This window comes from Oculina patagonica, chromosome 7, assembly GCF_052425735.1.
Source record: "Oculina patagonica isolate OP01 chromosome 7, crgOcupat, whole genome shotgun sequence".
Taxonomy (NCBI): Eukaryota; Metazoa; Cnidaria; class Anthozoa; order Scleractinia; family Oculinidae; genus Oculina; species Oculina patagonica.
This window is the reverse complement of record NC_135764.1, coordinates 12421426-12432903: the sequence shown is the minus strand read 5'-3', so window position 1 is coordinate 12432903 and position 11478 is coordinate 12421426. Positions and strand designations below refer to the sequence as shown.

Below are 11478 nucleotides of genomic sequence, written 5' to 3'. Positions count from 1 at the left end.
GAAGATTTTCAACAAAAATTTACTCGCCACAACCAGTAATGTAAAGCGATTAATTAAACAGACAAAGAAACAAAAACATTTAAACATTATTTGGGACTCAAAACCAAATTTTGCAAAAATAAAAAAGGACGGCAACGATCGTCCTGTACTGATTTGTGATGTGGACGCGTGAATCCGGGTATGAGGCCTCATGAACACCTGTCACGCAATCTTTGCGTTTAATTTGAACGACAGACAACGACGGAAGGTTGTGAAGGGACTACATAAATTATGTTACAGCACGCTACACCCGCAGGGGTAGACTGTGTAAGAAACCAGAGATTCTTGACTTGTGATAGTACCCCCGTGGGTACCCTGTAGCGTCACGTGACTCTCGCATCGTGTTCGCTGTGTTCCTACTTGTAAAACATGCAGATCGAAATCTGTGAAAACGAAGATTGTTATATTCCTGGGAAGCCGTGAATAAAGACGATGAGTTTACCAGAACAACACATTTCCCTGTTTGGCTTCCGAACTTTGGTATGTAAAAAAAATCTAATCGAATTCAAAGTTTTTTATTTTCTTGAAATGGTTCACCTGTACCTATCTTCTGGTAAAGTTTGAGAATTTTCTATTCTTTTTTTCACACCTCCAGGCGATATTTTAGGATGACCGCTCTTAAATTCTTGAGAAATAGATGTTCATAGGTAATGCATTGACGAGTCAGAGAAAACTTTATTACCGTGCATGTATATAGTTCATTTCGGACATTTTCAGGATTAATTGTTCTTTATTCTGGTTGTGCCACTGGTCTACTTGAAAGCTGTACTGAGCATGCTGAGGAAAGGCAAAACATAATTTTTTCTCAAACGTTTTAGCAAAGGAGCGGAAGTACAGATTGGATAATATAGTGAAGAATATTATTTCTCACAGGTTATCTTTGGTATATGTGTCAGAGCTTCACAAAGAAAAAAAAAAAAAAACCATGGCGCCCAAAGGAATCTTAGGTTACCTTATTGGTACTTAACTACGGGGGACTTTAATTTGTGATTTTCGCGATTTTTTAACGTTTTTGAAGCATTTTTAACGTTTTAGACGTATTTTATGGTCAAATCGCGAAACTAAAACCCCTCGAAGAACTGTCTCGCCAAAATCACGAAATTCTCATCTTTATCTAAACCAATCCAGCAACGTTTTACAAGCCCATTAGTTCTTTAGTTACCGAATAATTCATTCATTCGATTGTAATTTTCCGCAGTTATACAAAGCCTGCCAAACTTTCTTGCCGTGCTCTTGGGCATTTGTAAGCCACAAAAAATTAAACAAATTGATGTCAACAAAATGCACAACAGTTCGTCCCTTTTAAATATTTTATTAGCACCTGCCTGGACCCTTAATTAGCATAACAACAGTGCATAAAATGACATTCTAAAAAGCAACGACTTATGACAATTTTAGCACTTTTGAGCAAAACTGTTAACATGGTTTCACGACACTCGGTTTGAATGAAACGATTCTTGCTAGGTATCTAGCATGGGCTGTGCCTTGGGCAATTCAAGGCGGTATGAACTGATGAGGTGCAATCCAGATACCACCAATAAGCACAGCCCCCAGAGCGCCCATCTGTATCATCTCGGAATGGCAAGGTCCAATCACCATTTTTGTTCTTCCTCGAGCTCCATTCACTGCAGCTTTGGCGATTTCCCTGGCACTGAGAGCTTCCCTCTGTTTCTTTGAAGCACACTCGGCACATCTTGAAGTGACCACCCGGTACCCGTTTAGACTCGATCTTCCAAGCGTAACGACAGCCACCACCTCTGTTGTCGGTGTCATCACGGAAATATTTGGTCCAAGAGGGGTACTGGCTCCAACCGGTGCACGAGCTTCGAGTTCCTTGACACTGCGAGCTTCCTTCCGTCTCTTGAAAGCAGAGGCGATACTGCCGGTTTGGTTTGATTCTGTGGTGTGCCTGGATTTTCCACTGGTAGCGACAGCCTCCACCTCGGTTATCGGTGTCATCTCGGAATGATTGAGTCCAAGCAGGATTGGAACTCCATCCACTGCAAGTGTACGATGGTCCCTGACACTGCGAACTGCGTTCAGTTTCACGGAAGCAAATCCTGAACCCATCTTCAGCCAAGCACTGTGACACCAGGCCGATAATAGACAGGAAAATGAGCAAGCGTCCGTTTGCCATGTTAACCATGTGTATCTTCTGTGTGAATCCTATGATTAAAAATCAAGAGAAAAGAGTAAAGACAGTTATAACGAAGGCTTTGGTAGATAGATATTTTGTGTGTTTATTCACCTACGACCAATAGATGTTATGGGCCGTCTATATAAAGCGTTTATTTTACCACATCTAGAGTATTGTGGGCCCTTACTGCTTGGTGTGGGTAACACTCAGGCTAATAAACTAGAGGACGCAAACTATTATATTCTTAGATCGATTTTAGGCCTTTGCAGGCAGACCCCTTATGAGTTTCTTTTGAAGACTGTACAAAGCATTAGCTCGCTAGAACAGCGCAGGAAATTTCAGGCATTAGTCCTTGTGTATAAATGCTTACATAATCAAGCTCCAAGCTATATTCAAGATCTCTTTAATTTTAAAGTGTGCTCATTTAACCTAAGGGGGTCCGGTACAATTTTAGAGATGCCTAGATGCAATTTGGAATGGCGGCATAAGTCCTTTTCTTTCAATGCCGCCAGGATCTGAAACTCAATACCACCATTTGTAAGGGACGCTTACGATCTTCTAACTTTTAAACGATTACTAGGTAAATATTTTTAACTCTTTTTAGGTGCCTATTATTATATTATACATATTATATTATTATATTAGTATACATATTTATTATATTATACATATTTACATATTTACATAGATAATTATTTAATTTTTTTTCCCTTTTATACAGTTTTGCGTTCACGCACACGTTTTAACGAGCGCTTGCGCTCCTAGGTGTCGCGTGGGTAAATAAAGTATTGTTGTTTGTTGTTGTTTGTTGTTGACTTCACAGTCTTGCTTAAAAAAAAGTAACGATTCAGATAGAATGACATCGTTCAAGAACAAGCTGAAAAATTGTTTTTCAACCCACTGAGTTCATCACTTGAAAATAAAAAAGTGGAAATTTATAGAGAATATTTTTCGTTAAAAGTAAACCACATTACTGTTGCAGAATACCGACGTTTCAAGGCCGAAAGAAACTGGAAGTTCCTTTTTTATCACTGAATGTGCTGAATTGCCACTGGTACTTACTTCTTAGATGTAGCTCTTTACTTTCGTTCAGCTAGCGAGTTAATCTAGCGCAGCAAATCCGACCTCTATAAAAAGGAGCTAAAAGGAGAAAGGAAAAGTATATCCAAACATCGAAAAATAGTTAAGTTGAAGACCCAAGTTTCTGCCCCTGAAACCATCATGTAAATATTTGGCACCATAGATATGGTAATCACTTTTAAGGCTGTGAAAATCTGGCTCTGAAAAACAGTAAAATAAATTACTGACCGACTGTTTGAAGTTAGTACTGTATTTTCTCGATTAAACGCCGGACCCCGAATAAACGCCGGGTCTCCAAGGTAGAGTGGTAAGTAAGCCTTTTAGGCATTTATTTGAGGTGTAATATGCTTTAGGTATGATGGCAAGATACATTCATGTCACAAATAATGACTAAAAACCCTTGTTTAATAAACATTTTGCTCAAATAAAATGCACCATTCAAATAAACGCCGGATCCACAGAACCCAGTTTGAAATAAACGCCGGGGGCGTTTAATTGAGAAAATACGGTAATTATAAACGTGGCAAATAGATCTACGAAATATCCAGTCTCGCAAAATGTTTTGTCATGTCGAGCTCTGCTGGTCGGAATTTGCGTGGTTCTTATGGGGAATCTCAGATCACGTGTCGGAGGGTAGATTTCTTTTAAAACACCAAGGAAAGTCTTCAAGCCCTGATTTGTTCAGTTGCTTTCAGCTGGACGCTCAGCAAGACCTTCAATTCGTGCCGAACGGTACTAAGTGTTGAAGCAAGATTTGTCTGAAATAATAAACATTTTGCTGATTACGTCTTATAATTATAATGCATTTAAATCTTACAGCTGTTAAAGTTGCAGTTCCAATTGTGGATTTTTTTTTTCGAATAAAAGGATAGAACTAAGTGGAATAAAAGAAATCAAGTTTTGTCTTTGTAGAAATCGCCGATGAAACGAAATTTGGGCTACAAATTCAATGTCTAAATTCCTTGGCAAACACGCACGCAAGATAAGGCGGTGTCTTAATTCAGTGATCGCAATTTACCGTCATTTTAAGGCCATTTGTAGTGCACGAAAATTTCGAAGTTCCCGATAATGAACATGATGATAGAAAAAAGCAATCAGGACTAGCCAAACATATCAAAAATTAAAAACACGTCTTTTCATGAGACATTTTGCCCACCACCCATTCAATGCTGAAACAAGTACTCACAGAGGCGTTCTATATCTCACCTTTTGGATCGTGGAAGCCTTTCTCCGACGTCTTGTGCCAAAACCTGAATAAAACACCGAAACACGACTCCTTCTTATAAACCCTCGATTCTAATAAGTGGATCTTTTAGTTTGGCAGTTTTATGCAGCTGAAAACATGTTTACAAAGCCGTAAGAAGATTTTGGGCTACTCACTGACAACCGTTGTATTGAATAACGGTCCAGACTAAGCGAAAATTCATTGTCGTTTATTACTTTTTTTAGGCTTAGATGCTAAATTCTTCGACAGAAAGTTTGATTCTGAAGGCTAACTTGCAAATTTACTATTTACTCCTATAAAAAGCATCGACTGTCCACTCGGTTTTGCATGACGCCTATTTGTTAAGGCAAATAAGATATATGGATATCATCGAAATGTCAATAATATATTTGAATTTTAAAATTAATATTGACCAACCTTGTTTTCACACGAAAGCCGAAAGCATATCAAAGACAGTATTCAACAGTCACGAACTCGAGAAAATGTTTTTTTTTCCCGCCAGAAAAATTAGCACAAGAGTACATGTTTTGGATATAACAAGATTGTTATGACAAAGTTGTGTTAAACGGGTTTTGTATTGTAAACTAAGGGAAAACCTATGTCGTGTCATTTAAAAAGTTGTGTTTGCTTATAAAATTGATGTTGATCTATAAATCCTCTTAGCCAATAATAGAAAACAAATACTTGTTTAAAAAGACTTTTAGTAAAATTATTTTTGGCAGCTTAAAGCAGCCGGTAAACAAGCTTGGTCAATGTCCACCAAGCAAAGACAGTATTCCAAAGACATGAACTGAAACAAATTTTAATTTTATCCGCCAGAAAAATTAGCACACGAATTCACGTTATGGATAAAACAAGATTGTTACGGTTAAGAGTTTTGTGTTGTAAACTAAGGGAAAACCTATTCCGTGTTACGTTAAAAGTTGTGTTTGCTTATGCAATTAATGATTTAGCTACAGATCCTCTTAGACAATAATAGAAAACAAATACTTGTTTAAAAACACTTGCAGCTTAAGGCAGTTGATGGATATTAATCAAGCTTTTTGTTAAGCAGGTTTTTAGGGACAAGAATAAAAATAGTGTAAACTAACGAGAAACGTATGATGTGCTATGTTATTCTTCTGAATTAGCAAATAAAATAATGATGATTTGTGTGATAATAATGACAGTGTGACTGCTTATCCCATTGATAATTCAAAAACATGTTTGTTTTTAGTAAAATTACTCTTGACAGCTTAAAGCAGCTGAAGCATTTTGACCAAGCTATTTTCAACACGAAAGCCAAGCGGTGTATCAAAAACAGTATTTGCATCGGACCGTCACGAGATCAACCAAATTCTTAATATTTCCGCTAGAAAAAATATCACAAGAAATCATGCTCTGCATATAGGCCGTTCCAAGCGAGTTTCAAATTTCAAGTAATCGATAATCTGACACCACCACATGAAAGAACCCGGTGAGATTGGTCATTTTACCAAGTTTGACGCTTTTAGGATAAACAGAGACGAAGTTATGGGCCTTGAAACATGGTTAAAAATCCATACAAACGTCTCTTATTTTGAGACAGCGTCCCCCATAAACTCTTAAATTTATTATGATTTTTGTGATACTCTTTAAAATGGGCAAACAAAGTGATTTTCATCTTAGTTTCTTTCAAATAATAGGTCTTTGGCAGGATTTTACAGCTGTCACAAAACGGATAAAAATTTTAAGAGTTTATATGGTTTTGGGGGACGCTGGCTTACAATTAGAGACGTTTGTATGGATTTTTAACCTTGTTTCAAGGTCCATAACTTCGTTTCTATTCACCCTGAAAGCATCAAACTTCGTCAAATGACCAATCTCATCATGATCTTTCATATAGTGGTATCAGATTATTGATTACTAACAATTTGAAACTCGCCCCAGTTTCCCGCGCAACCTCGGAACGGCCAATAACAAGACTGTTGTGGGAAAGTGGTGGTAAACAGGATGTTTAATGTAAACTTAAAGGAAACCCATGCCGTATTGTTTTAAAAGCTGTGATTGCTTATGCAATAACAAATAAAAACAAACACCAGTTTAAAAACTCTTTAATTAAGTCAAATTTGCTTTTGGCATCTTAAAAGCAGTTGGTGGTAAACATTGTGAAAAATTGAGAACATTTTGGCATAATTGATCAAATGAGCACTGAACTCATGGTAGCGAAATTGCCATTCAGACAAAGTAGCTTACGAAAACTTTATTTGTGGTGTCAATAAATTATCTTTTGAAAAAGCTGGAAGCTATAAGAAAAAAAAAAACAACGATTTATATGTGAAACTGCGCACGTCTGTGATCAAAGCAGTTATCGTCGATACTCTCTCCTAGCACTTGAAATTTCACTTAAAAGCTTATTAGCCAAAAATAACTACAGAAATATTTTACAAGATATGGCACGGCAATTTGAATTTATTTAAACTGAGACACATTCACCCATTAACTCTATTCAGATCAGGCTTTTTTGGACCTTCTCTGACCGGGGGGATCACAATGAAACGTATAGGATGTATTGTATGTCCAGACATCTTTCTTTTGGTATACGTCACGTGGGATGGTGACGTCACATCACGTGACAATAACATCATGATGTCAAAACAGCCGCCATCTTGGATCCGCCATCTTGGATTTCAAAAATTTTCCAAAACGCCAGAAAATCACCCAAAATTACTGCAAAGTATTGAAAATCAATTAATGCTCCCAACCCATGACATGAAAACAAGACAACAAGTTCAATGGAAGAAATGGGGTAAGGGGTGAAGTGCTCGAGTTGCCAATAGGAATCATGCAGGGTATCACAGGTAAGTTGGTTGGCAATGAGAGGTTGGGAACAAACACAACAACATTCCCTGGTTCCCAAGCAACTGGGGTCCTAAGACCCTTGGGAACAAACACAACAACACTCCCTGGTTCCCAAGCAACTGGGGTCCAAAGACCCTTGGGAACAAACACAACCACATTTCTGGTTCCCAAGCAACTGGGGTCCTAAGACCCTTGGGAACAAACACAACCACATTCCCTGGTTCCCAAGCAACTGGGGTCCTAAAACCCTTGGGAACAGTTCCCAAGAAACTGGGGTCCTAAGACCCTTGGGAACAAACGCAACCACATTCCCTGGTTCCCAAGAAACTGGGGTACTAAGACTCTTGGGAACAAACACAACCACATTCCCTGGTTCCCAAGAAACTGGGGTCCTAATCTCCAGGACCCTTGGGAACAAATACAACAGCCAACAACAGCAACACTGGGGGCCCACTCTACAGGGAAAGCTGACCCTGTGAGGCTATGGGGCAAAAGGGCGAATTGTATGGAGCACTTCACCCCACAAATACACGAAGTGTATTCCCCATAGACGAACAGCATGCAATATAAAATAGCTTTATATCTTTACGTCTATACAAGTATATGAGTAGATATGTAAATACAAGACTATTCAATTATCATCATCATTCCTTTTGAATGACTTGGCAAGAATTCAAAGAGTGCTTATTTCCAATTGAGAAGTTTAGATGCTTAGGAGTGACCAGAGTGTAGAAACATTTAAGGTATTCCTGGAGGCTAAAGTGACCCTTAACAAATCGGTTCAATATTAAGCAGCTTGAAATATTGTTATACCACAAAATAGATCTGCAAAAAAAAAAAAAAAATTGTTGTTGTTGTTGTTTTTTTTTTTGTTTTTTTTTTTTTGCTCAGATGTATTTCTATTTAGCAAAATATAAACAACTGGAGTTTTGTCTTCAAGGTGAATTTACCACAACAAATGGCTCAAATTGTAGCATTGCAGTTTACTAAAACAATCCCCATAGCAGGCTATTTGGAAAGTGCAGGATCTCCAGTTTCAACTGCGAACTAATTACATTGGTGGACTTTCCCTTTTAGACATCTTACTCGCACTAGTTTAAAAGGAAGATGACAAGGTACCTTTCTCTTATTTAATACCGGTACCATTGCAAGTGTACTGAAATATATTGTTTGCACGAAGACAGAGCAATGCAATCTGGGCCATGTGACATCAAAAAATGCCAGCCATTGTCTGATGTTATCGCATACGGCTTCTTCTTACAGGCTGCAGAAATTTTAATCTTGTCCATCGCAAATTACACTCAGAGTTCACAAATATATGTGGAAGCTTCATTTCATCGTTTAAAACCATGGTTCCTATCTATTTTGCAGAAAAAACATATATTTGCAACATGAATAAAATTATTTATATATATAAATATATTGACCTTGCACTCCAGGACATCTGTTGCCAAGGAAAGGTACCATTGTTTATGCTGGCATTTCTGATTGGTTTCGCAGGTAAATGGACTCTCTTTTAAGGGAAGAAATACCTTATATAGAGCAAAATTTTGTTATTTACTGCTGGAATTGCACATTGCTGGCTTGAAAAAAAAAACATGGCGGTAAGGCAGAACTCACGCAAGAATCAATCAGGGAAGAAGTTGCGAAAAAATATGGCGTATTTGATTAATTTGGATGCTTGTGACTCTAGGATGCATTCATTGTAGATACATGTAGAATAGCTCCTTATGATTTATCCTTCTGCTACTAGACTCGGCAGGCTTCAAATACGTGTTATTACGAGTACGTCATGAGATGTTCGATGTTCCTTGCGTGACAAAGTAATGTATTCACTACAAATCAAGCTTTGATCCTGAAATTATCACTTTTTACTTACTATGACGTACTCACGTAAGAAATTTTTGTTATTGTATTTTATGTCTAGGATCAAATTCTGGCTACAATTGTTCAAATCCCCTTTCAATTATAACCGATTTTTGTTAAAATGCCAGTCACATCGGCACCCTTAAATTCCTCGAATTCTTGTATTAAATGAAACTGTTTACTTTTTCAGAATCCTCATTAAGTAGGCTAAATATTCTTTAAGCTGAAAAGCTTCCTTAGCTTTGAATTAAGCTTAAATTTGTCCTATTTTGACCTCAGTGACAAGGGACGAAAGAACACCACCCCAGCCTCCAGGAAAGCTAATTTTAGGTCACTCTTCCTCAACTTTGAGCAGCCAAATTATCAAAGATGTCTCGTCTACTCAGGTATTAAGACATGACTTCGAACATTACAGAAGATAACAATAGCTAATTGACCACCGAGATCTTGTAATTTCCAGCCCTTTACGATTGCTAAATCGTGGAAACGACAGCCTGCAAATTGCTCGAAGTTTCTTCAGTTTCCATATTGAAAACTCATTTATCGCCGGTGTAAGAAAAATAGAATCGGCTAATAAATATTTACACTTAGCTTTCAGAAAGCTCCTCGATTGCACTTGGCCAAAGGTTAACTCTAGAGAAATCCGGATCGCTTGTACATGTCAAAGTTTTCACTGACCACTTTCGGCGGGAAAGAAGGCTTGAAAGACATTCACGACGGCCTTGACTCTTGTTGACTGTTCTCCGGCTTGACAAGAGAGTAGCATTTTCCAGTTGAGAGAATTGTCTTGTTTTGATAAGTCATTAATCACATAGCCTCGGGTAAACGAAGGCACGTTGTCTCCCAACACCATACAAATTGTGTTCTTGTGAGCTAGGTTCATGCTTTTGCTGTACTGTCGGTTTTAGCCGCGGTTTGGAGACCACAGGACCTTGAAGCCGAGTCGAGAGAGTGGCCATATTCCGGTAGAGTCAATCTGTTCTGTGTGTGCATAAGTTCCTCAGTTGCTGGACCGAATACCTGTTGAGAGTAGTGCTGGATCGCCGGCTGCATTCATCAACACGAAGCCTTCGACAACGCATCAGCGGAATATTTATCATCGTACAACGGAATACAATGTGTAAAACTGGAACGTAGTTCGTTGGCAGAAACCAGGATCATTTAAAGTACTGATAGAGCGATGTTGAAGCAAAAAATAATCGAAGGATATCACAGCGATAATTATTGTCAGAACCATTTTAGAGCTCACAGAATTTGAAGTAAAATTAATGATGTCTAGATGAAACCGCATGGTCTTGATTGACATGATAGAATAGGGGCAATATGGTTGGCCAGCCCGAAATTGCTCATCATACTGGTACAGAAGCGACTTGACCTTTGAATGTAACGCAAGAGTGTTAGTCTTGCAGCCTATTGCGTGACAGATCTGTATATTTGACTGGGGTGCTCTTTTTACTTCTCTGATCTCACGTTCATGGTTGTGGCATTAACTTAAATTTATATTACACATAAATTGGCATTAATATTCCATATAAATTCGCTTAAAAATGTACTTTAAAACCGTAAAATGTAAAAATAATTGTATTAAAGTCGGTTTTTATTAATAGAAACACGCAAAATTACAAATTTGGGAAAACATGCCTGTCAAAATGCCGTTGCCATGGTGATGTCAAGTTCCTGACACACCATCCAACCCTATCAAATTATTGCAAGATAAATTTTAAGAAAACTCAGAAAGTTTGGTAGCGTTTGTTTCGACTCGTTTGAGCGACTCTTTTTGAGTCGCAAGAAGCGAAGGACGCAAGTTTAACCCATTCTCAGTCCTAAAAAGTAGTTTTTGCCCTCATGATCAACGAAAAACTGTTGTAAAGGCTTACGGAAATTTAAGGAAGATCTCCTTAGAAGAGTTTTAACAACTTTTCAGATACCTTTCTGCTACTTTAGGATAACCTTTGAGTTTTAACTCATGTTCCTAAGCAAAGTGGCCAAAACAATTATATCTTATCTATATTGTATTTTTGAACAAATCCTTCAAATATCAACTTTCCCGTGTGTTAAATACATTAGCCATTGGGTTATGCTAAAACAATTTGACGGCTCGCTCTCGGTTTCTACCGGTTTTTGAAAGTTGGCTCGGGGCTTTGCCCCTCGCCCACTATCAGTCGGTAGAAACCTCGAACTTGCCATCTAATTGTTAAATAGTCGGAGTTTTGGGCCAATCAGAGAGCTAGAAATGCAATAGTCGGAGCTGAGAATTTACCCAAAGTCATTATTTCGCGTCATCAAGAATAGAGAACGTTTGATTATGGCA

At 38.0% G+C, this 11478-nt stretch overlaps 1 protein-coding gene across 1 annotated transcript; it reads right to left on the bottom strand.

Annotated features, from left to right (window-relative positions):
- Positions 1-1341: 1341 nt before the first annotated feature.
- LOC144660060 (uncharacterized) lies at positions 1342-4528 on the bottom strand. The gene is made up of 3 exons (XM_078520620.1): positions 4463-4528; positions 3239-3316; positions 1342-2205 (listed from the first exon to the last, which is right to left on the bottom strand). The coding sequence occupies exon 3, from the start codon at positions 2107-2109 to the stop codon at positions 1534-1536; it is 576 nt and encodes a 191-aa protein (XP_078376746.1). The 5' UTR covers positions 2110-2205; positions 3239-3316; positions 4463-4528; the 3' UTR covers positions 1342-1533.
- Between the last annotated feature and the right edge of the window lie 6950 nt (positions 4529-11478).